Below are 26594 nucleotides of genomic sequence, written 5' to 3'. Positions count from 1 at the left end.
TCACTAACTTGGACTCACCATGGTCATATGTAAATGAAGAGTAGTAGTAAATTTCTTATAAAAAGTAAAGGTAAATTTCTAAGATTTCTTTTTAAAAATAAATTATCACAACCCAATAAAAACTCAAATATTGATAAGAAAAATTATTGGTATTTAATAATACAGCACTCATTTGAACAAGTTGAGACTGGAGTTTGGCTCATAGCAGATATTTATGGGTATTAGATAAGTGAGTAAACATCTATCATAGAGCTACCATGGCTGCTCTTCTAGTAAGGGAAATGAAAGAAGTGCTTAGAGTGAGGACTATGCAATCTCTTTATTTGTTTTTCTTTTGTTATTATGAAGGGATAAACTAAAATATATTTTGATTGGTTTTCAACGCAGTAAATTAAATTAATTTAGCACGCATGGCCAGAGAAAGTTATTCCTAAATTGATTGATGAAATGATTGATAGGAGAAAAACTAATTAATTTATAAAATGTATTAAATTTCATTATTAGAAAAAGTTAACAAAGTGGAATTAGACAAATTATGGAAATTATTTAGTTATTTTAAACTTTACCTCTCTGCTAAGATGACCCTGATCCCTCAACTCTAGGTCAAAATCACTTTTCTCAAATACCTGGATTGTTTTTTCTTGTGAGACCTCATTTATAAATTTTTAGAAATTTCCCCTAAGTGTTTGAACCAGGGTATGGTTTCATAACCCATGGAATGGTTGTGTGGATATACTGAAATACATTCAATGCATATTTAATATTTAGAAAAAAAAATCTAGTTAATTGTTAGATGTTTGCTTAAAGAAGATTACATTTTGGCTTCTAGGTTTTTATTTTCCTAAGTAGAGGCCCGGTGCATGAAATTTGTGCACAGAAAGGGGGGGGGGTTTCCTTCAGCCCAGCCTACACTCTCTCCAATCCTAGACCCCTCGGGGATGTCCAACTGCCGGGATTGGGCCTAAACCAAAAGTCAGACATCCCTCTCACAATCCTGGACCTCTTGGCTCCTAATCGCTCCTAATTGCCCTTAACTGCCCCTCCCTCTCCCGCCGCCCCCCCCCCCCCCCCCCGCTGCTGGCCTGATTGCCCCTCACTGCCTCTGCATGCCCGTTTGGTCGCCCCTAACTGCCCCCCGCTGCCAGCCAGGTCACCCCCAACTGCCTCCTCCCTGCCAGCCTGGTCACTCCTAACTGCCCCCTTTGCTGGCCTGGTCACCCCTAATTGCCCCCCCTCCACCAGCCTGGTCACCTCTTATTGCCCTCCCTGCTGGCCTGGTCGCCCCCAACTGACCCCCCCTGCTGGCCTGGTTGCCCCCAACTGCAGCCCCCTGCCGGCCTGGTTGCCCCTCACAGCCCCCCTAGCAGCCTGGTTGCCCCATGCAGCCTGCTGTTCAGTCATTTGGTCATCCCTCACTAACCCAACCACCACCCCAGACAGGTGTCAGCTTGCTCTCTATCCATGAGTCTGTCTCTGTTTTGCTTGTTAGTTCATTAGATCTACATATAAGTGAAATTATATGGTATTTGTCTCTAATTGGCTTATTCCCCTTAGCATAATGCTCTCCAAGTCCGTCCATGCCATCACAAGAATGAATTTCTTTGTCTTTTACAGCTGAGTAGTATTCCATTCTGTAAATGTACCATAGCTTCTTTATCCTCCCATCTACTGATCAACACTTGGGCCTCTTCCAAGTCTTGGCTATTATAAAAAACTAGAGGCCCGATGTATGAAATTTGTGCATGGGTAAGGTCCCTAGGCCTGGTTGACGATCAGGGCCGATATGTGGGGCGACCAGCGGGGTGATCAGGGAGCCCCTGCTGGCACCCGCCTTGGCCAGCCTGGGACCTGCGGGCTGGGGTCAGGTCCTGCATTGAGCATCTGCCCCCTGGTGGTCAGTGCACGTCATAGTGACCGGTCATTCCACCAGTCGGTCAATTTGCATATTAGGCTTTTATTATATAGGATAGGATGCTGCAATGAACACAGGGGTGCATATATTCTTTAAAATTCGTGTTTTGGTTGTCTCCGGATAAATTCCCAGATGTAGTATCTCTTGGTTATAAGGCAGTTCTATTTGTAATTTCTTGAGGCACCTCCATACTGTTCCCCACGGTGGCTGTACCAATCTTCATTCCCACCAACAGTGCACAAGCATTCCTTTTTCTCTACATCCTTGCCTATACTTGTTGGTTGCTGATTTATTGATGATAGCCATTCTTCTAGGTATGAGAGGATATCTTGTTGTGGTTTTAACTTGCATTCCTCTAATTATTAGTGACGTTTAGCATCTTTTCATAGTCTAAGGACCAATCTGTATGTCCTCTTTAGAGAAGTATGTATTCAGGTCCTTTGCCCATTTTTAATTGGATTGTTTGTTTTTTGGTATTGAGTTTTATAAGTTCTTTATAAATTTTGGACATTAACTTCTCATCAGATGTATTGGTGAACATGTTTTTTAACTTAGTGTTGTCTTTTCATTTTGTTGATTGTTTCTTTTGCTCTGCAAAACCTTCTTAGTTTGCTGTAGTCCCGTCAGTTTACTTTTCTTTTGTTCCCCTTCCCTAATAGATATATCAGAAAAAATATTGTTATAAGAAATGTCCAAGAATGGTTCTTTTACATTTCTTGTAATACTGGTTTGGTGGTAACAAACTCTTTTACTGTGTCTTGTTGGAGAGGCTCTTTATTGCTACTATTTTAAATGATAGCCTTGCTAGCTAAAGTAGCCTTGGTTGTAGGTCGTTGCTTTTCATCACTTTGAATATTTCATGTCAGTCCCTTTTGGTCTGAAACATTTCTGTTGAGAAATCAGCTGACAGTCTTATGGGAGTTCCCTTTAGGTAACTGCCTTTTTCATGTGGCTTTTAAGATTCCCTCTTTGTCTTTTATCTTTGACATTTTAATTATGATGTGTCTTGGTGTGAACCTCTTTAGGCCCTTCTTATTTGGGACTCTTTGCACTATCTGAACTGTGTGTCCTTTGCCTTCACCAGGTTAGGGAAGTGTTTGGTCATTATTTCTTCAAGTGTTCTTAATCATTGCTCTCTCTTCTCCTTCTGATACCCCTATGATGTGGATGTTGTTGTTTTGTGTTGTCCAAAAGGTCTCTTAACTTATACTTTTTTAAAAAATTCTTTCTTTTACTATTTTGATTGGGCATTTATTCTACCTTGTCTTCCAGAAAGCTGCTTTGATCCTCTGCTTTATCCAAACAACTATTTATTCCTCCCAGTGTACTAGTATTCTTCATTTTATATATCATATTCTTCATTTCTGACCTTTACTATTGTTTCTATATCCTTTTTATAATCATTTCTTTGAACTCTATATCAGATAAATTGCTTGTCTCCATTCATTTAGCTCTTTCTATGGAGATTTCTTCTGTTCTTTCATTTGGGGCCTGTTTCTTTGTCTCCTTATTTTGGCTGCCTCTTTGTGTGTGTTTCTATGTATTAGATAGATCTGATTTGACTTCCAGTCTTCTTGGGATGCCCTAATGTAGTAGGTGTCCTGTTGGGTCCAGTGGTGCAGTCTCTTTCATCACCTGAACTGGGTGCTCTGGGAATGTCCCTTGTGTAGGTTATGTAGGCCCTCCTATTGTAATTTAATATTGATTGCTATCGGCCCATTTGTGTGTGGGATTGACTTTCAGGCTAGCTGACTTTGAAGCTCAACCTTGGCCATGGCGTGCAAGCTGCTGTGCAGGTGCTGACTCCACATAGCCTAATTCACTTCAGCAGGGTTTAGTGCCCTTTGGATATGCTACTTGTGAAGCTTATTGGAACCTTCTCTGTTTTTGTTTGAAGCTGACCACTAGGTATGTTGGTTCTGGGCCTCTTGGGAGGCACTCGGTTGCAGGCCACTGTCAGATGCTGCCTGTGATTGGCCTCAGGAAACCTGTTTGGAGCTAACAGCAAACCACAGTTTGTGACTGCGTCTTCTGTGGCTGGGTACACAGGGGAAGGACCAAGATGTGCACCAAGGCTGGCTTTTACCAGCACCAGGCTTGAGGGCAGGTCAGCAAAAGTCCCAAGGCACCCAGAGTTCAGCCTCTTCCTGCCTCCACCTGCAGTCCACCTGTTAGGCTCAGTCACTGAAAGAGCCTCTGGCTATACTCCTCAGCAGGGTGTAACATCGGCAGGGTGGGGTGGGAGGAAGTTCAGAGTGTGGGGCTATTGCCTTCCCCTAGGCCAGTGGTTGGCAAACGGTGGCTCGCGAGCCACATGCGGCTCTTTGGCCCCTTTAGTGTGGCTCTTCCACAAAATACCACATGTGGGCGCGCATGTACAGTGCGATTGAAACTTCGTGGCCCATGCGCAGAAGTTGGTTTTCGGCCTGGGCGAGTCTATTTTGAAGAAGTGGCGTTAGAAGAAGTGGGGGGTGGACATATAGAGAGGATGAACAAAAGGAGATAGATGAAACAAGTATACAAGATGAGTGTGGATGGGAGAGTTGGAAGGGGTCGACCTCAGCGAACGTACCTCAATCAGATTGAGGACGTTTTTAGCAAAGGCCAGCTTCGGAGTACCCTAATTAAGTTAATAACAATGTACCTACCTATATAGTTTAAGTTTAAAAAATTTGGTTCTCAAAAGAAATTTCAATTGTTGTACTGTTGATATTTGGCTCTGTTGACTAATTAGTTCACTGACCACTGCCCTAGGCTGATGCCATACAGAGCAGAATGTTTCGCTTACAAAAGATGGCCTCTATGGTATGAGAGAATGACTCAGCACAGGGATTTTGGTGGCTGTCCCTTCAGGTCCTTCCCAAAGCCACAAACCCTAGACTCTCTTCATGCAACTCTAGTTCTCTCCACCCTCCATTCACCAGAGCCCAGGGTGAGTGGCTACAAATAAAATTTTGTGCATTGGCCCTTTAAGAGGATTCCTGTGCCTCTAGCCATTTCTCCCTGGTGAACAGAAACCCTGTTACTTTTCATAGCCTGATGTTGGTGACTCTGTTGCTCTGGGCTGGAGAGTCTGGTTTGGAGTTTAGACTCTATGCTCCTCGGGGGGAACTTCCACAGCTGAGATATCCGTTCAAAACTTAAGCCACCGCCAGTGGAAACAGGGTCAGCCCTTTTTGTATCTCTGCCTTTTCCACCAGTCTCAATGTGGCTTCCTCTGTAAATTTATGGTTATAAGACTTCTCTTTAGCTACTGTGCAGTTGGTTATTCAGGATGATTGCTCTATAATTTAGTTGTAATTCTAGTTTAGTCCTGGGAAGAGATGAGTATAGCTTCCACCTATTCTGCCATCATGGATCCTACTCTTAGTAGAGTTCTTAAGAGATGGAAAAACCATAGAGAATACATGAGACAAATAAATATTACATATCATTGTTGATAGAATTTTTAGCTATGTTCTTGATTTTGCACAGCCTTGGAAATAACTACTTACTGCTTAAAGTCAATCAAATAATGGTTTATTTTAAGTATCACAGAACAGAGTATTTGTTTTATTGTTTTCTGTGTTGCATCATTAAGGAGAGGAACTGGTAAAATGAATGAATAAATTGTAAGAATTGTATGTTAGTCAATATTAAAAACAAATTATGCCAGGGAATTTGATAGCTAATGTAGGAAGCAACAGAAAGAGCATTTCTGAGACAGAATAATTTTTTTTTCCGTGAATAAAGTTTTTAGATATTATTAGATTATTTTATTTTATCTTCTCTCATGTTAGTTATTTCAATCTGGGATCTTAAAAAAATTCTGATTTTTTTTTTCTTTCAAAATTTGGACTGCTTAAAGCAAGAAGTCTGCTAAACTACAAGTGGTAAGAAAGTTAGCTTGAGGGAGGGCAGGGTAACCTCTTTCCTCTTAGGGCCAGTCCTATAGGGAGATAATGGGTGTGATTTCAGTAGTGCCAGGAGATCTGCCATGCTTCCAAATATCTTTCTTTCTACCTGTCATGGAGCCTGACAGTCCATATTTAAGCAGTGACTTCTTTGGTGCATGAACATGCAAATGCTATTGAGAGGGGCAACACCTTGCTATTATTATAACCTAATTCTTATACTCTGTATAAGGGATCAGATTTCTATGGGACAGCTGAAATCCAGAAATAAAATAGCACTGTTTCCCTTAGGAAAAGAAGGGGATGGGGATAGTTACAGCCAATAGGATTTCATAAGTCATCAATTTTGCCCTAGTGATTAATCATCTTGTTCTTTGGTTATTTTCTAGCTGACATTGATGACATGAAAATATGCTATGTTTTAAGAGAAGGGGCTAATGCCACAAGTGATCTATTCCAATTTACAGTTGAAGATGGTGGTAAGTATTTCACTCTCCTTTTAGTATAAACAAGGAGAGTGATTTTCATTGGTAGCTCTTTGATATTACAAGGACTCTGTATCAAGTATTATTTTATGCTCACCTGATTTTATACTAAATAATTTTTGTATTTTCTATATTCTCAATCTGATACAGTGCTACTCTGCAATAATTTTAGATAAATGTTCTAATTATGTTATTTTGTTTTATGATTTATAAAGCACTAAAAGAAATATCTGTATAAATAGGATTTCTATTTTCAGTTGTTCAGGTTATGCTCTGTATGAGGCTGCCTGCTTGAGGTGACAAGAGGATATTGGAATTTAGCCCAGCTCCACTTGCAAGCCATTTGCTTATCTGAGTGTTCCTAACAGGGTATGTCTACTCATGTACAAATTAGAACAAGTTATCTTTTTCTAATTTGCACAAGGGTACTGTGTGGATTAGTGCTGGTGGAAAATATGTTGCTTTCACCAAAGAATCAGTGCTAAATAAATGTGTTTAAATCTCACCAATCTCAGTATGTCTAATAACTTTCTTATTTGGGGGAGTTTGTGACTTAGTCTAGATAAAATTTTCCTTGGTGACTTCTGAAGGACACTATAGAGAATAGGATATGACCTGTAATCTAAGTCCCCTTTGCAATATTATTGTCATTTCTCCTTCAAAGCTTTGACTGCTGCTCAGACTCTTTTCAGTTCTCTTCCTAACCCTGTTGATGAGGAGAGAAAAAGGCTGCTTCCAGGTTGATTTAAAAGGATGTTTCTGTTCTCACATGCTCTTAAGAGAAGCAATAGAACATCAGGAAGAATGTGTATTGTATGAACAGGACACAAGAAGTGAGGTAATATTGTAAGAGAGAAAAGAGAGGGAGAAAAGAAATAATTCAGATTGATTCATCTGTTTCCATGTGATGTTTTTAAAATGGCATGCTATTATGTCATCTATCTCAAAAAGATTACATGCTTACTCTTCACATGTTTTGAAACATAAATAACATTTATTTAAAATATCTTTGGATGTAACATGATCACAGCTCTGAAATATGAAAGCTGCTGGGTGTGTGCCAGTGAGACAAAAAAGTGTTAACTTCGGTTCAACTAGTTTGTTTCTACCACAAGTCAGATATTTAAGAAAGTTAATGCTTTGTTTTTATAGTAACCAAATCATATTTAAGTATTCTATTTGTTGATAAGCGAATCTTAGAATAAAATAAAATTCTAAAAAGGATACCAACTCTTAAAAGAATAATCTACTGCTCAAATGAGAAATTCTAGTCAGTAAACTTTATAGTGAGATGCTAATATAATCTAAATTAGTATAGCTCATTAACATTTAAAGACTAAATTATTTGTTCAAGACTGAATAATGTTTATTTTAAACTAGAGGCCCAGTACACAAAAATTTGTGCACTCAGCGGGGGGCGGGGGGGGGGGTTGTCCCTCAGCCCGGCCTGTGCCCATTTTCAGTCCAGGACCCCTTGGGGGATGTCCACCTGTCAACTTAGGCCCACTCCCTGGGGGATCAGGCCTAAGCTTGCAGTCAGACATCCTTTTGGCAGCCAGGGAGCCCTCGGGGGATGTCCGACTAAAGGCTTAGGCCCCCAAGGGATCGGGTCTAAACCGTTAGTTGGACATTCTTAGTGCTGCTTCGGAGCCTCTCCCACCACCTCTGCGCTGGCCAGCCATGAGCCAGCTTCTGGCTGAGTGGCACTCCCCATATGGAAGTGCACTGACCACCAGGGGGCAGCTCCTGCATTGAGCGTCTGCCCCCTGGTGGCCAGTGTGCATCACAGCAACCGGTCATTCTGCCGTTCAGTCAATTTGCATATTAGCCTTTTAATATTATTATAAATAGGATGTCCCTATTTCCCCCCTTTTGCCCCCTCTACCCAGCTCTTGCCCCCCACTTTTCTCTGGCCATCACCATACTGTTATCTGTGTCCATGGGTTGTACATATGTTTTCTTTGGCTAATCCCTTCTTTAAATTCACTTCTTTAAATTTTTATTTTCAGATACGTGCTTATAATTGCACTATTATATATTTTCTATTATATCATTTAGAATTCAGATATCTTGTAATTGAACCATTGTAAATTTTAGCACAATTTAATAAATTATGCTAGAAGCAATTAGGAGATTTTTCATGAAATACAGATACATTTCAATTAATATTTTATTAATTTTTAATTTTTTAATATTTTAATTTGAAATCTCATACATGTAAAAAAAAACTATGAAATACTACAGCATATTATATGTACCCTTCACCCAATTTCTTAGGTGTTAATAATTTAAACATAACCATTATACAACTAACAAAATTTGGAATATATTTTTCTTATAATCTCTTTAATGTTACTTAATCCATTTACTTTATTTTTGTTAATCTTCACCCAAGGATATTTTTCCATTGAATTTTAGAGAGAGTGAAGGGAAAGGGAGAGACGCATTGATTGGTTGCCTCCTGCACATGCTTTGATAGGGACTGGGGATCAAGCCAGCAACTGAGGAACATGCCCTTGACTGGAATCGAACCTGGGACCCTTCAGTCCACGGGCTAATGCTCTATCCACTGAGCAAAACAGGCTTCAGCTTAATTCATTTACTTTTAATCTATTTGTGTCTTTATATTTAAAGTGGGTTTTGTTTTTGATTCAGCCTCATAATCTGTCTTTTAATTGGTGCATTTATGCCACTGACTTTCAGAATGCTTACTGATAGTGTTACTACCATATCAGGCATCTTCTGGGTCTTCTGGGGCCGGGCTGCCTCGCTGCCCAGGGTCTTAAGAGCATTTTTTTTTTTTTTTTTTTTTTTTTACAAATGAACACAGTGAGGAGTCACGCACCTTTTTTTTTTTTTTTTAACTTTTTAAGATGAGGCACAAAAAAAGATTCTCTTCGCATGCGCTGTTTTACAGCTACAGGCTGAGGGGAGAATGGCTTCCAGGGAGTAGCCTCCAGGCAGTCATGGCCCCCACCACCTGGGACGGAGGAAGGGGAGGCTGCAAAACGGCCTCGTCAGAGCTCAGACGGACGCCTGCTCCGGGGGCTGCTCTGGATGTTCTCTGTGCCTATGGCCCGAAAGCGGGCTGAGCCCTCGAGGGAACCGTCTGCCCCAAGCCTTCTGTCTTTTCAGGGCTAAAGTCTCACTCTTCCTATCGACCAAGTGTAGCAGCCACTTAAAATTTAAGGGTTGACCCCAGAACCAAACCTCGTCTGTGCCGTGAACGTGAGGCCTGGCTGCCCAGGGGGTGGGCATGACTTTAATACCCAAGATGAGGGGAAGGGAATAAACTACATGCAACTGCAACATCTGAAGTTATATGTACATTTGTAAACCCGGGCCGGAAAGCTTGGAATGGCGTCATGGCTGGGCGACCTGCACTTTTCCTTCACTTGCATGAAGCCGCACCTCTTCTACCTTGTGCTCCTTTGCCGCCGCTCGCATCCTCAGGCGAACACCCGGCCTCAGCACCCGTCTCTCTGGACATAGCGCCACCCCACTCTGAGCCATGCCCCTGCCTCTCTGTATGCAAACCGCCCAGCTCTGAGCCACGCCCCCTCTCTGTATGCAAACAAGGTGCCACCTTGTGCTTAGCCACACCCCCTGCCATTCTGTATAGAAAATGGCGCCTCCCACCTTGGGCTTAAGCCTCCAGGTGAAGAGCTACCTCCCGCTTCCAGACGCAGAGGAGCGACTGAGCTGGCTGCCTCGCCACCCAGCTTCTGGGTCTTCTGGGGCCGGGCTGCCTCGCCGCCCAGGGCCAGATCAGGTCCCGTGCGGTGAGGCAGCTTGGCTTCTGGGTCTTCTGGGACCAGCCTGCCCTGGAGGGCCCTGTGCTGGCGGCTTGCACTGTCCTGTCCTGCCTGCAGTATGCAAATTAGCCGCCATCTTTGTTGGCAGTTAATTTGCATATCACGTTTCTTAGCCAATGGGAGGCATAGCGAAGGTCTGGTCAGTTACCATGTTTGTCTATTATTAGATAGGATAATGACTGAATAAACCTCAATAGCAAAATTATGATTTTAAAATTGCAAAAAAAAACAACACCTGTTTGAAATTCAATGGCTACGATTCTAAGATGTAGCCTATACTTATTTTTATATTTTGCCCCCTCATTATATATATAGGCTGGAAGAAAAGCAGGTTTACAGTTGTTCATATGGAAAATAATACAACAATTAATAAATAATAATATAAGAATAAACTCTGTTTCATGTACAACTATAAACCTACTTTTTTTCTCATCCTGTATATATACACACTCTATAATTCTGTACTTTTTTTCCCCTTAGCTAGATGGAATGGTAGCAGTTACTTTAAAATTTGTGTCTGTATTCAAAGTTTTGGAAAAATTTTAAGTTAGGAATGATTAGCTGAAGAGACTGGTTTTATTTTTGGATTTGCTGAAAATGTGGCTGAGCCTATAAAGATTATTTTCATGGAAATAAGAAGTAAATCATTTCAGGAGCTTTTTCAAAACTAGGATTTTCATGCGTGAGAGAAAAATTCCAGAGATGGGTTTACTTTTCTTCTCCCAACTGACATGGCATTACTTACATGTTTATGAAGATACATATTTGATATTTTTGACACTTCTCAAAGAGGTGTATGTCGCAGGAACTATGGAAGGCACTTAAATGGATGAGAATTCTTGTTTTGGAGAGATTTAGATTTCAGAGAAGCCAGGTGACTTCTCCAAATGTATTCATCTACCCAGGAAGTAACAGAGCTCTCTGAAGGGTACTTATTCTTCCCATCTAGGTGGTGATAGACTTTTGAACCAGTGGGTCTACTGAACTTAGTTGTAGTGATTTATGATTATCTACTTCATATCATGATAGTAAGCATAGTCATAAACATGCTCATGAATTTATTTTAGTATTTCATATCTGGGAAGCAAGTCAAGGTACCATGGCATAAAATTAAGAACTTTCTATGACAAATTTTCTTTTCAATCAACTAAATATGTCTCTTCAAGTCATCAAGATTCATTTAGGATAATAACTAAATGAAGAAATTGCTGAGACAAATATAGTCATCAAATAACCTTAAAAATAAAATAGAACTTTTAATTTTAGGAGTCAAGAATGAGGTAAAAGATTGAGGAGAACAGAGAGCTAAAAATATTTTGTTTCAGACTTAATTATCCTATATAATAAAAGGGTAATATGCAAATTGACCCCAACGGCAGAATGACCAGAATGGCCGCTTGACCAGCCACTATAAGGTGCACTGACCACCTCTCGGTCCCTTTCCCTGGCCAGCAGGTTCTGATTACCCGATGGTGAATGGGGAACCAGGGGTGGGTGGCACTGGGGGGTGGGGCCAGGAAAGATGGCCCTGATCACAGGCCAGGCCTAGGGACCATACCCGCACACGAATTTTATGCGCTAGGCCTCTAGTATTATCATAAGAATCTGGCTAGCCACAAATTTTTTCTGTTATGATATAAAAATGGATTAGGACCACCTATCATTAATGGGATGGTGCTTAGGACAGAGTTATTATTTTTTTATTTTTGGAGGCAATGACCAAATGACAGGTCTAAAGAGTATGCTATTTGCAGAACAGATAATGTCAAGATTTTCACATTAGAGAGTTTAGATTTGATAAATGTTGGTTAATATAGCATATATACACACAAACACACAGATTCTTATATCTTAGGGTTCTTCCAATTAGGATATTTAGTCTTATATTTGGTTTATTATTATTCATTAAACTTTGCCTACATAGCATCCCTGAGAGCTTGGTAAAAAACAAATAAACAATAAAACAAAATATTTCTACTTGGGAGATGAGATAACTGAGTCACAGAAATAGCTAACTGACCTTCTTTAAATTGCATAACTAGGCAGCTAGTGGCAAATTAAAATCCCATATTTCTTTCCTCAAAAAATAACTTCAGTACTTACTCAGGATAGGTGTGGGGCAAGGAGAGGGAGGGATGATAATTCAAAATTTTTTGGGTTCTCCAGGCCTAGTTTTTTTTTTTTTTTTTTTTTTTTTTTTTGGTGTTTGGTGACCCCGACGTGACATGAACAAGGCCTAGTTTTTAGGAAAGTTTAATAGATAAGAATGAAGTCAGGATAGGATTGGCTAATAGAGAAAAAGTTCTGTGTCCTTTGGAGTGTAAATTTTTGTTTTAGAACACTTTAAAAGTCACTGTGTCCTAAAATTTGTAATATTCTTTCTTGTCATCATACTATAATTCTTTTTTTAAACTACATATAAAAATATTTATTCTTTCTAAATTTCAAATAAACACAAATCAAATCAACCTTAAGGTACTATTTTTATATCTACTTATCAATTAAATCACAAAAAACCCTTTGTAAAAAATCACTTAATACACAGTCCAGCCGGGGTAGCTCAGTGGTTGAGCATCAACCAAGAGGTCACTGGTTCAATTCCTGATCAGGGTTGCCAGAGTTCTGGGCTCCATCCCCAGTAGAGGACATGCAGGAGGCAGCCGATCTATGTTTCTTTCTCATTGATGTTTCCTTCTCTCTTTCTAAAAATCAGTAAAAAAACCCATATTTTTAAAAATACCCTTTAAAAAGCCACTTAATATTGGGATTATGATGAAACAGGTACACTGAATGCATTCTGTGAAATTGTAAACTGAGAAAATACTTTTGAAGGAAAATCTGTTAGTATATATTTGGAGTCATAAAGGCTCTAATATTCCACTTGAAACATAGCTCAATAGAAGGAAAATCTTATAAACACATACATGCCACCAAGTAAAAATAAAAAATCTAGAAATTAAATTACCAATAAAAATAAAAAAAGTTTTTTAGTAATGGCATCAAGATAACAAAATATGCAGCTCTTAAAATTCATAATTATAAAGTCCATCATAGAGTAATGTTAAAGTGATCACTTAGTAATGAAACACGTTTATTGAAAAATTAGTGTAGAATATGAAGATATTATATCAAAATATATCCAGATATTCTGGGACCTGTCAACATATGCAATCTCATAGTTACTATTTATAAAGTCAAACTCTGAAGTCAGGAAATATGCTCCCATTGTCTGTGGCTTCATTTAAGGAGCTTGTGAATATGAGTATATGTAGCAATTACCTATGGATGGCTAAACCATCTTCTATTTTGTTTTTACCCTTTATGGCTTCATGATGTCTTCCTGTGGATAACTCATAATAATAACCACAGACCTGAAAAATACATTCTCCTTTGATAATTGCCTCTTTGAATTCTAATTTCAGATCTAGTACTCCAGAATTTTGTGGAAAGAAATAAAGCATATATTCTTTTATCCCCTTTATAACCAAATATAGTATTTTTATCTGATTTGCTCTCCGCATTAAACTCTGTAATTTTCCTATAAAGTATTTTAACATGCAAGTGCTTCTGTCTCTTTTTAGTTTTCTCTACAAGGAACTCTTCTAGCTCTTTATTATGACATGAAAGCCAGTCTCACATAATTATTCCAGATATGTTCCACCCTCAACCCTAATGACTGTTAATCACTCTTCAACACCAGGCCCAAATGTTATTTCCCCTCCAAAGTTAGTAACACCCTTTTTTGTGTGCTTCTATTCCTACTTTCATATACAACCCAAATGGTTGCATTCTTATTATGTGGGAATGTGAAGACCTTCATTAGTAGAGAAGGATCAAAAAGGTGTCATTGATCCTTGTATCATAGAACTTAGGCAGAGTTGAACACATGGTAAATATTTAACAAATATTAAAATGAATGTATAGATAAATGGGGAAAAGAAGCTCTTTTTAAATATAAAGATCAATTAAATAGTATTTTGAGAAATGCTATAAATAATTCCCATTGTACCTTTTGCATTTCTTTAGAACAATCTCTTATCCTAGCATTAATTTAAATCGCTGTGGCACCAAGAAAGATTTTTAGTAAAGCTTTCACATTTTGTTGTTAATCTCACCTGGGATATTTTTTCCATAGATTTTTAGAGAGTGTGTAAGGGAGGGGAAGAGAGAGAGGCACATCGATTGGTTGCCTCCCATATGTGCCCAAACTGGGGCCTGGGATAAAGCCTGCAACCGAAGTACGTACCTTTGACTGGAATTCAACATATGACCCTTCAGTCTGCGGGCTGCTGCTGTAACCATAGAACCAAACCAGCCAGGGCAAGCTTTCACATTTTTAAATATTTTAATATTATTATTTTTCAATCTTCAATCTTTATTGTTGAAAGTATTACATAAGTCCTCCTTCCCCCACCATTAACCTCTTCTAGACCACTCTAGTTACCTTCTCCCCCAGGCCCTCACCATCCCATTCATTGTCTGTGTACACGGAATATGCATATATGTATACAAGTTCATAGACTTATCACTTCCCATCAACCCTCTCTATCCCATTTTTTAAACACATGAAATTGAGCACTGAAAGTTTCTTTGAAACCTTTGGTAAAATACAATTAAGGTTGAATAGACTCACAGTAACTGTAAATCCAAAGCTGATGTTATTCTAAAAAATTCATTTCAGAAGAAAAAAGTTGTCATTTTATTATATAAACATTTCCAGTGGTTCTCAACCTCCCTAATGCCCCGACCCTTTAATACAGTTCCTCATGTTGTGGTGACCCCCAATCATAAAATTATTTTTGTTGCTACTTCATAACTGTAATTTTGCTACTGTTATGAATCATAATGTAAATATCTGATATGCAGGATGTATTTTCATTGTTTGCGACCCACAGGTTGAGAACCGCTGATTTATACCATTTTAAAAGGAAATAAACATTTTCTATGCATCTCTGAACTCTTAAGTATTTTTAATTACCCCATATTTTTGCCTCATGTGATGTGAGACAACATTATGACAAGTAGAGTGTAGAAAGCTATATTAGCATAAAGTATCGTCAGTCCTTATTAAAAAGTAATTATGTAATTTTTAAATTACTTTCTTTCCTTTGCTTGTTTTCAGTCTCAAGGCCTCACCATTATATCCCATGAATTTATTTTTAGAAGTATGAAAGAATTAGTATATGTGACCATCTGGCTTCATATAGTGAGTAGAAAGAGCCCTATGAAAATTGGTTTGCTGCTTTTTTGTTTGAATTCTTATATGGCATGGGCATGCAGTTGAAGAGAGTTCTGTCCTCAGCTTTTGGCACTGAAACTGGGGTGTCAGACATGATATCTGTGTTGGCCATTATAACTAATCTGTTTCATAGCCAGACACTTCCTGCTGCTGCTGTCTTTGATTATGCCTTTTGGTGACCAATTTTCCATCCACCAAGATCCTTAATTTATATGCTATTGAAAGATATAAATAGCAACTTGACATAGTTGAAAAAGCTGCAAACTGATTTCTGTAAATGAAATGTCTGCTAAGGTCAAGGCTTTCAGATTTTATTCTATATTTGACAACTGAAGATCCAGATATAAAGAGACTTGAAGCTCTTCATTCTAGTTAGAAGGAACACAAGTTTTTGCTTAAAGGTGACCAGTAACTTTAGGGTTTTAAGAAAAGTCATTATTGACAATTAGCCTTAATTTAAAGTAAGGGTCAGAAAATATAAGTGCCATAGTTAGAAAACAAGGCCTGAATAAGATCATACAGACATATTCAGCTTAGAGGAAAAAAGCAAGTGTTCTTGGCAATTAAATTAATTGCTGGTAACATGAGAACCAAAGGAAAGATAATGCCTTAGGGAGTTATAATAAGACTGTGAAGTAATGTCAGGCACTGATACAAATATTTTTACTCTGTAAGAGAGCGTAAGATCTATTAGAATACAGACCCTGGAATGGGGTGTTGGCTATTATGGCAAAGTATTTATAAACCTTTCTTTTTCCATTGAGCAAAACTGTTCAGGTTATCAAGGTTTTTCTATATCAGATTTCTGCCTTTAAAAGTATCACTCTATAAAGTACCAGTAATGTCCATGAAAGAAGTTATAACTTTTAAATAGAAAAGTATAAACTAAATATTATTATTTATTTTTCTTTTGGTTCATTTCAAAATCATATATTATATAGATGTACTATTTTTATTGGCTTTTGTTTAGAAGAAACTTTACTTGCGAGATCTTTTGCTGTCTATGAATTCTTTTTTTTCTTGTTTATTTAAGTTTTTATAGTTATAGTAGAGGCTCAGTGCACAAAAATTTGTGCACTCGAGGGGGTTCCCTTAGCATGGCCTGTGCCCTCCTGCAGTCTGGAACTTCTTGGGGATGTCCACCTGCTGGCTTAGGCCCGCTCCCTGGGGGATTGGGCCTAAGCTGGGAGTCAGACATCCCTCTGGCAGCCCAGGAGCCCTCAGGGGATGTCCACTTGCCAGCAAGGAGCAGGCCTAAGCTGCAGTCGGTCATCCTTAGCGCTGCTGAGGAGGTGGGAGAGGCTCCTGCCACCACCGCTGTACTGGCAACCATCAGCCTGGCTTATGGCTGAGCAGAGGTCCTGTGGGAGCACACTGACCACCAGGGGGCAGCTCCTGCATTGAGCATCTGTTCCCTGGTGGTCAGTGTGTGTCATAGTGACCAGTCATTCCCAGTCTTTCTGCTGTTAGGGTCAATTTGCATATTACCCTTTTATTATATAGGATAGAGGCCTGGTGGGGGCCAGCTGGTTTGCCCTGAAGGGTGTCCCAGATCAAGGTGGGGGTCCCGCTGGGGTGCCTGGACAGCCTGGGTGAGGGGCTGATGGCTGTCTGCAGGCTAGCCAAGCCCCCCAGTGGGGACCCTCACCCCATGAGGGTGTGGCCATTTTGGGTGAGGGGCTGATGGCTGCTTGCAGGCGGGCCACAGCCCTCAGCCACCCAGACTCCTAGTGGAGGCTGGCTGGAAGCAGGTATCTGGGATTTATTTATCTTCTATAATTGAAACTTTGTTGCCTTTAGTGGAGCCCACAGCAGGCCAGGGCAGGTGGGAAGCTTGGCTTCCTCCATTGCCGGGGCAACCAAGCCGCCTGCTTGCTCCAGCTCTGTGGCTGCCAGCCGCCATCTTGGTTGGGTTAACTTGCATATAGTTGCTCTGATTGGCTGGCAGGCATGGCTTGTGAGTGTCAATTTGCATGTTTCTCTTTTATTAGATAAGACCTTTTTTTTAAATTGTTCCCAGTATTACATATGTCTCCTTTTCCCCCAATTGACATCCCCCCCGCCAGTCCCACCCCCGAGGGCAAGCCCCCACTGCCCCAGTGTCTGTGTTCATTGGTTATGCTAATATGCATGCATACAAGTTCTTTGGTTGATCTCTAATCCCCGCCCCTGTTCCTGCCTTCTCTCTGAGGTTGGACGGCCTGTTCAGTGCTATTTTGCCTCTGAATCTATTTTTGGTCATCAGTTTATGTTGATCATTATATCCCATATATGAGTGAGATCATGTGATATTTATCTTTCTTCGAATGGCTTATTTTGATTAGCATAATGCTCTCCATTTCCATCTATGCTGTTGCAAATGGTAAAAGTTCCTCCTTTTTTATAGCAGTGTAGTATTCCATTGTGTAGATGTACCACAGTTTTTTAATCTACTCATCTGCTGATGGACACTTAGGCTGTTTCCAAATCTTAGCTATTGTAAATTGTGCTGCTATGAACATAGGGGTGCATATGTCCTTTGTGATTGGTGTTTCTGGTTTCTCTGGATATATTCCTAGCAGTGGGATTACTGGGTCAAATGGGAGTTCCATTTTTAATTTTTTGAGGAAACTCTATACTGTTTTCCACAGTGGCTGCACCAGTCTGCATTCCCACCAGCAGTGCATGAGGTTTCCTTTTTCTTGACATCCTCACCAGAACTTGTGGTTTGTTGATTTGTTGATGATAGCCATTCTGACAGGTGTGAGGTGGTACCTCATTGTTGTTTTGATTTGTATTTCTTAGATGATTAGTGAGTTTGAGCATATTTTCATATGTCTCTCAGCCTTCTGTATGTCCTCTTTCAAAAAGTATCTATTTAGGTCCTTTGCCCATTTTTTGATTGGATCGTTTATCTTCCTTTTGTTAAGTTGTATGAGTTCCCTGTAAATTTTGGAGATTGAACCCTTATCATATCAATCAATGCAGAAAAATCATTTGACAAAATCGAACATGTTTTCTTGGTAAAAACTCTCAGCAAGATGGAAATAGAGGGATCATATTTGAACTTAATAAAAGCCTTATATGACAAACCTACAGCCAACATCATACTCAATGGGCAAAAACTAAATCCATTTTCCCTAAGAACAGGAACAAGACAGGGATACTCATTCTCCCCCCCCTTCTGTTCTATATAATACTGGAAGTGCTAGCCATAGTGATCAGACAAGAAGAAGAAATATAAGGCATCCAAATTGGAAAAGAACAAGCAAAACTGCCCTTATTCGCAGATGACATGATACTGTACATAGAAAACCTCAAAGACTCCATCAAAAAACTATTAGACTTAATAAATGAATTCGGCAATGTAGCAGGATATAAAATTAACACCCATAAATTTATGGCTTTTTTATACACCAATAATGAACTCACAGAAACAAACAAACAAAAAATCCCATTTACCATTGCACCAAAAAAATTAAGATACCTAGGTATAAACTTAACTGAGGAGGTAAAAGACCTGTACTTGGAAAACTAGAGGATATTGCAAAAAGAGATAGAGGAAGACATAAACAAATGGAAGTAAATACTGTGTTCATGGATTGGTAGAATCAACATCATTAAAATGTCCATACTACCCAAAGCAATCTATAGATTCAATGCAATCCCCATTGAAATACCAATGGCATATTTCACAGATCTAGAATAAACTCTCCAAAAATTCATCTGGAATAAAAAAAGGCCCCGAATACCCACAGCAATCCTAAGGAAGAAGAACAAAGTTGGAGGGATCACAATTTCAGATGTCAAGCTATATTACAAAGCCATAGTTCTCAGAATTGCCTGGTACTGGCACAAGAAAAGACATACAGACCAATGGAACAGAACAGAGAACCCAGAAATAGACCCAAGTCCCTATGCTCAATATTTGACAAAGGGGGCAAAAGCACACAATGGAGTCAAGACAGTCTCTTCAATAAATGGTGCTGTGATATTTGGTCATATACATGGAGGAAAAAATGAAACTAGACCACCAACTTACACCATATACAAAACCAAACTCAAAATCGTTAAAGGACTTAAATATAAGATGGGAAACCATAAAAATCTTAGAAGACTCCATAGGCAGCAAAATATCAGACATATGTTGTAGCAATATCTTTACTGATACAGCTCCTAAGGCAATGGAAACTAAGGAGAAAATAAACAAATGGGACTACATCAAAATAAAAAGCAAAAGAAACCATCAACAAAACAACAAGAAAGCCCACTGGATGGGAGAACATATTTGCCAATGCTATTTCAGATAAGGGACTATGAATTCTTATTAGTCCTATTTCTAGAGTTTTCGCATGATTTTTTTATTCACCTTCAAAATAAATAACAGCTGTTTTTTTAAAAAACTAATCAAATCTTTTATAGATAATTAAAACATCATAATCTCAAATCAAATATTTATTTGCGGTATATATTATATAACTCAAGAATATTCCATTCTATGTTTTTAAGTTTGCTCTGGATTGCTGGGAAAAATGAAAGGTGGTATTAAATGGTCTAGTTACTCTAGTACATACTTACAATTGGTATAAGTCTATATATGCTAGAACCTCAGAATACAATGGCTCAGGATCAGATGTAAAACTTACTTGCTAAAGAAAGGCTTCCTGCTCATTTATTTATTGAATTATTCAACATGTATTTTTAGAGCATTTATTTAGATCTAAGAGAATAATGAACATAACAGTCATGATCTCTAACCTGAGGTTTTGATAAATACAGATGATGAAGCAATAGACAAATAAAACATTTATACACTGTTTAAAATATTATGGAGTTTATCACTAAATCCAAGATAGAGATTCAGCTGTCAGGAAAGGCCTCTGGAAGGGATATTTAAGATTAGACCTTAATGAAGCTATGACAGGAAGAGAAGGAAGAAATGTTCTCAGCATAGGGAACAGCATTTGTGTGTTCAAGTGACCAGAAGAACACCATCATACCTGGAGCTCAATTAACAAAGCTGAGAGAAGCACAAGAAGATGCTGGCGAATTAACCTGGAGCCTAATGGTACAGAGCCTTATAAAGCCATGACAGTAATTTAGATTTTGCCCTGCCCCTGCAAGTCATTGTAATGCAAGGGATTAATATGTTCCAATTTTTATTTTAAGATGACTCTTGCAGCTATAGAGAATCAAGGGGAAGTAGAAAGGGGGAAACAAACTAACATGAGGCTATTACAGTAAGACATATGTAATAGGGAAAGAAGATGACCAACTTGTATAATTATGAATTTCAATCTTTAGGACTTATTAATAGACTAGAGGCCTGGTGCATGAAATTCATGCAGTGAGGGGGTTGGTCCCTCAGCCCAGCCTGTACCCTCTCGTAATCTGGGACCCCTTGGGGGATGTCTGACTGCGGGTTTAGGCCTGATCCCTGTGGATCAGGCCTAAACCCGCAGTCAGATATCCCTCTTGTAATCCGAGACCACTGGCTCCTAACCACTAGCCTGCCTGATTGCCCCTAACCACTCGCCTGCCTGCCTGATTGCCTCTAACCACTCACCTGCCTACCTGATAACCCCTAATCATTTGCTTGCCAGTCTGATCACCCCTAACCACTCGCCTGCCTGCCTGATCACCCCAAAGTGCTTGCCTGCCTGCCTGATCTCCCCTAATCACTCTGCCTGCCTGCCTGATCAGCCCTAACTGCCTCTGCCTCAGCCCCTGCTGCTGTGGCTTTGTCCGGAATGACGTCTGGAAGGTCGTTCGGCTGTCTGGTCTAATTAGCATGTTATGGTTTTATTATTATAGGTTGCGTTATGGAGTAAGGAAAAAAGGATAATTTGAAGATATTTTGGGTTTCTTGGCCAGCAAAGAATGGTAGTTCCATTGAGATAAAAAAGGCTAGGAGAAACTGGAAAATATTTAAGGGAGGAAATTCAGAGACCAATTTTAACATATTAATTATTAGATGTCTTTGAAATATGTAGACAGGAAAGCCAGCCTATTGAGCACACTTAGTTAGGAGCAGAGCTTTTGAATTAGAACTGGAATAAATACTGATTCTTTCTCTTGCAATAATTGGTGATGTGACTCTGAGCCAAGTAACTGAACCTTCCTTAGCCTCAGTTTCATTTGTAAAGTGGAACAATAATATTACCTAGCTAATAAGGGTTCTTTTGAACATTAAATAAGTTAGTTCATGGAAATAGGATGATTCACGCAGCATAGTTCTTGTTACACAGTAATGTGCAGGTAGCTACTGCTGCTTTTGAGGCGAATACTGTGAGGGTTTCCAGAGCTTTTCATTTCTTTTATTTTTTATTTTACTTCTCTTGCTTATTTTCCCTCTGTTTTTTCTCTTCTCATTTTCTTCCTTTGTTCTTCCTTTCTTTTGTCTTTCTCACAGTAGCTGTGTATAAAGTTTGACTATTTGTTTATTTGTGGAGAGAAAGGATATACAGGGATATAATTTGACAATAATGAACACTTCTGTAATGCTGAGTTTAAAGGCCACAAATGATACAGAAATTATTTCATTGCTGGTTGTAGCTAAACTAAGATTTTAATAAATCAATAATGATGGTGAAATAATGGAAACACTGTATCTCTTGAGCTTGGTTTGCATGTTTGATTTCTACTTTTTAATGATGGGAAGTATAAATTTTGTAGGCTTGATGGTTAAATATTGTAACTTGCTTTTATCAAATATAGCACTCCAAAACATCTGCAAAAGGATAAGGTTGGTTTCATGTCTAATACATTGAGCCAAGCAGAGTGAAGACACTGATATAATACCCTGTTTGTTCAGGTCTTGGAATCACCTTAATATATCTAAACTAATAAAAGAGAAAAATGGTAATTGGCGTACGACGATACCCTTTTCATTGGCTAATCAGGGCTATATGCAAATTAACTGCCAACTATGATTGGCAGTTAACTGCCAACAAGATGGCGGTTAATTTGCATATGTAGGCACAATGCAGGGAGGCGAAAGGGAAAGCAGGAAGAAGCCCCCTGCCACTGACAGTGATCGGAAACCCAGGGGGGAGCTAAGAGCTGGGGGGCAGGGCAAAGGCAGCCCTGGGGCCACCTTTGCCCTGCCCCCCAGCCATGATCGGAGAATCCGGTGCCTTTGCTGCCCTGGCCAGTGAGAGCAGGAAGTAGGGGTGGAGCCAGCGATGGGAGCTGGACACGGTCGAAGCTGGCAGTCCCGGGAGCTAGGGGTCCCTTGCCTGGGCCTAAAGCGGAGCCCAGGATCGCGGGGCCGCTGCAGCTGCGGGTCCCCACTGCCCGAGCCGGACGCCTCAGGCCTGGTCAAGGGGCTGATCCGGTGATTGGTGATCGGAGGGTGATGAGGGTCAACTCCTCTGGCCGAGGCATCAGGCCTGGGCGGGGGGCGGAGCCGGGGATTGGGGGGATATGATGGTCCCCTTGCCCAGGCCTGAAGCCTGGGTCAGAGGCGTCAGGCTTGGGCGGGGGGTGGAGCAAGCGATCAGAGGGAGATGGGGGTCCCCTGCCCAGGCATGATTCCTGTGCCAGAGGCCTCAGGCCTGGGCGGGGGCCAGAGCCAGTGATCGGGGGGAGATGGGGGTCCCCTGTCCAAGCCTGACACCTCTGGCGGAGGCGTCAGGCCTGGGCAAGGGGCCGATCAGGTGATCAGAGGGTGTTGGGGGTCTACGCCTCTGGCTGAGGCATCAGGCCTGGGGAAGGGGCAGAGCCAGCAATCGGAGGGGTCTGGGGGTCCCCTGCCCAGGCCTGATGCCTGGGCCAGAGGCATCAGGCCTGGGCTGGGGGCAGAACCAGTGATGGGGGGAAATGAGGGTCCCCTGCCCAGGCCTGACACCTCTGTCAGAGGCGTCAGGCCTGGGCAAGGGGCCGATCCTGCGATTGGAGGGTGATGGGGGTCAACACCTGAGGGCTCCCAGTATGTGAGAGGGGGCAGGCTGGGCTGAGGGACACTCCCCTCCCCCCCCCACACCCAGTGCACGAATTTCGTGCACTGGGCCCCTAGTTTAGTATATAAAATGCTGTAGTCACCCCAGCTGATAGATGTTTTAATTAGTCAATATTATAAATATAAAAGCAAATAAATAAATGCAATTTAAGAAAATTAGTAATTTATATAACAAAAGAGCATATATTTTTAAATTCTCCATTTATATAATTGGAAAGTGGTTGCTGCAGATATTTATATTACTTTTAACATGTTCCTTAAAAGCTGAATATTGCTTGTTTGAATGATGTGAAGTAAACAGATACTTCTTAATTTCATATAATAAAAATGTAAAATCATGGCAGGCCAAGTGCAGCCAAGCAAAGCCGGAGCCAGAGCGGGGCCGCAGGAGCCAGGCCTGTCCAAATGGACCGAGTTGCCATATAAACTGAGGAAGGAGAAGGCTGGCCCTCTTGCCAAAGGCACTACCAAGCCCAGCCACTCAGGCAAGGATAGTGGAGCTCTGAGGAGATGAGGAAACTGAGGCACTGAGAGACTGTTATGACTTTCAGTTAATTAACAGCAGTGTCAGGAGTCGAGCCCAAGCAATCAGACTCAAGTCTAGCCACAGCTGCAGCCCCAGCCTCAGCCTCAGCCCCAGCCTTAGCCACTGTCATCCAACAACCATCCCAGCAACAGCAAGCCACACATCATGCAGCTCAGCAAAATCAGTAGACCTCCAGATTGTCAAGAAGGAGCAACAGTAAAGCTCCTCCTGCTTCAATTTCAGCAAGAATCAGGAGTTGCAGAAGTTTACTGCCTTGAAAGATTCACCAAACCATGAGTAGAAAGCTATTTATCCAGAAGCTATGTCACGTCCTCTTTGACTTTGTGTTAGACACACTCAGTGATCTCAAAATCAAAGAAGTGGAGTGGGCAGGACTCAAGGAAATGATGGAGTATGTTACTCATAGCCATGATATTATCATTGTCACTGAGGCCATTTACCCTGAGGCTGTCAACATCTTTTCAGCAAACCTCTTCCGGAGACTGTGACTTTTATGACATTCCACTGGGGCTAAGTTTGACCCAGAGGAAAATGAATTTACCCTGAAAGCCACCTGGCCACATCTCCAGCTCAAATATGAGTTTTTTCCTATGTTTCATTGAGTCTACTGATTACCAGTGAAACAGCCAAGATGTACATTGACCAGAAACTTGTTTTTGCTCTGTTTGACAGTGAGAATCCTTGAGAGCAGACTTTCTGAAGACCATCTTACACCAAATCTATGGCAAGTTTTGGGGTCTTTGGGCTTATATCCCTAGGCAGATCAACCACATATTTTATAGGTTCATTTATCAGACTGAGTATCACAATGGGATTGCCAAGCTCCTAGAGATCCTGGGCATCATCATCAGTGGCTTACCTTTTCCCCTTAAGGAAGAGCAAAAGATGTTCCTTATCCATGTCCTTCTTTCCCTTCACAAGGTCAAGTCCCTGAGTATCTACCACCCTCAACTAGAATACTGAGTGGTACAATTTCTGGACAAGGACAGAGGTCCACTGAGCCAATGATTATGGAACTTCTCAAGTTCTGGCCAAAGACCCACAGCCCCAAGGAGGTGATGTTCCTGAATGTGCTAGAAGAGATTCTGGATGACCTAACTCTCAGAGTTCAGCAAAGTGATAGAACCACTCTTCTGCAAGCTTGCCAAGTGTGTCCGCAGCCCGCATTTCCAGGTGACGGAGTGTGCTCTCTATTACTGGAACAATGAGTATATCATGAACCTGATAAGTGACAATGCTGCCAGAGTCCTTCCCATCATGTTCCCTGTAATCTACAGAAACTCCAAGATGAGTCCATGGATGAGTCCATGGAACAAGACCATCCATGTAGTCATCTACAGTGTCCTGAAACTATTTATGGAGATGAATCATAAGCTGTTTGAAGACTGCACACAACAATACAAGACATAAAAACAGAAGGGCCAGTTCCCAATGAAAAGCTTGATATAAGACAAAAAATCGAGTAGCTGGCTTAATCCCTAGTATACCATGTTCCAAGCTCTATCACCATTTCCTCCTCTGTACTTGATGGAGATAGAGACCCCACAGCAGAGGACATCCAGCTTCTGATGGGGACAGTGGACACAAAGGCCCTACAGATGCTAAAGGACATCAAGAAGGAGAAAGTGGAGGAAGTGGCTGCTTTGGAGGAAGTCAGAGCTCCCCCAGGACATATATGCCATTAAGGCACTAGAGCAGCAGTTCTCAACCTGTGAGTCGTGACCCCTTTGGGGGTCAAACAACCCTTTCACAGGGGTCGCCTAAGATCATCGGAAAACACATATATAATTACATATTGTTTTTGTGATTAATCACTATGCTTTATGTTCAATTTGTAACAATGAAAATACATCCTGCATATCAGATATTTACATTACGATTCATAACAGTAGCAAAATTACAGTTATGAAGTAGCAATGAAAATAATTTTATGGTTGGGGATCACCACAACATGAGGAACTGTATTAAAGGGTCACAGCATTCGGAAGGTTGAGAATCACTGTACTAGAGGCTCACAGCAGGAAGAAAAGTTCTTAACTGCCTTCCAGAGGCTCTCTGATGCCCTCACCTTCCCTCCACAGGGCCACAGTCCATTCAGAACTGGAAATATGCCCTAGCCATCCACCCTCTTCTCCCCACTGGATTACTTGGGACAAGGTAGTCCCTCTCTAGCTACTCTAGGGAGGGTGATGCAGCACTTGAAGCAGGAACACTCACAGAGTGGTTCCTCTTCTCTCCTAAATGTGTTCATGCCTCCCTGTGGCTAGTACAGACAGGCTGAGCACTGAGATGCTTAGTGCTCAGACAACTGAGGATGCCTGCCCTTCTCCTGCTCCTAACCCCATGGTTATCTAAAGCTGCTCTGAGAAATACACAGAGAAAAACATATATTCCTCTCCTCTTTCCTTCATTCTCATTTGAACTCCAGGGATCTCCTTCCCTCCTTCTCATGCAGAGACACACAGGGAGCAGCAGGAGATTACTCTCACCAAAGTTATGTTGAGCCCCATTGCCCCCTGAAATCAGTAGCTAGAGGGGAGCCAAACCCCAACAGTACAAGAGGCCCCCACCATTTTTTAATATGAATCCACGATAAACTGTTGAGTTAATTTTCCTGCAGTTAAAATAGGATTGAACGTGTCCCGCATAGAGAGATGAAACCCATAATACTGCATTTGTGTGACTCATGTCCTTACATTTTGTCTAGTATTATTGACGATGACACTGTTGTCTCTGAGTCTTAATGCAAAATCTGTTCCCCAGC

At 40.8% G+C, this 26594-nt stretch overlaps 1 protein-coding gene and 1 pseudogene across 1 annotated transcript in view; both read left to right on the top strand.

Annotated features, from left to right (window-relative positions):
* Positions 1–26594, top strand: part of FREM2 (FRAS1 related extracellular matrix 2) — a 334592-nt gene that overhangs the window by 7519 nt on the left and 300479 nt on the right. The window contains exon 2 of the mRNA XM_059684337.1: positions 6195–6284. Coding sequence (XP_059540320.1) covers positions 6195–6284 — 90 coding nt within the window. The remainder of the gene's footprint in view (positions 1–6194; positions 6285–26594) is intronic.
* Positions 24091–26468, top strand: LOC132226302 (serine/threonine-protein phosphatase 2A 56 kDa regulatory subunit delta isoform-like; annotated as a pseudogene).

This window comes from Myotis daubentonii, chromosome 2 (assembly GCF_963259705.1).
Source record: "Myotis daubentonii chromosome 2, mMyoDau2.1, whole genome shotgun sequence".
In the NCBI taxonomy this organism is placed as follows: domain Eukaryota; kingdom Metazoa; phylum Chordata; class Mammalia; order Chiroptera; family Vespertilionidae; genus Myotis; species Myotis daubentonii.
The sequence above is the reverse complement of the archived record's forward strand: the minus strand, read 5'-3'. Positions and strand labels throughout refer to the sequence as shown.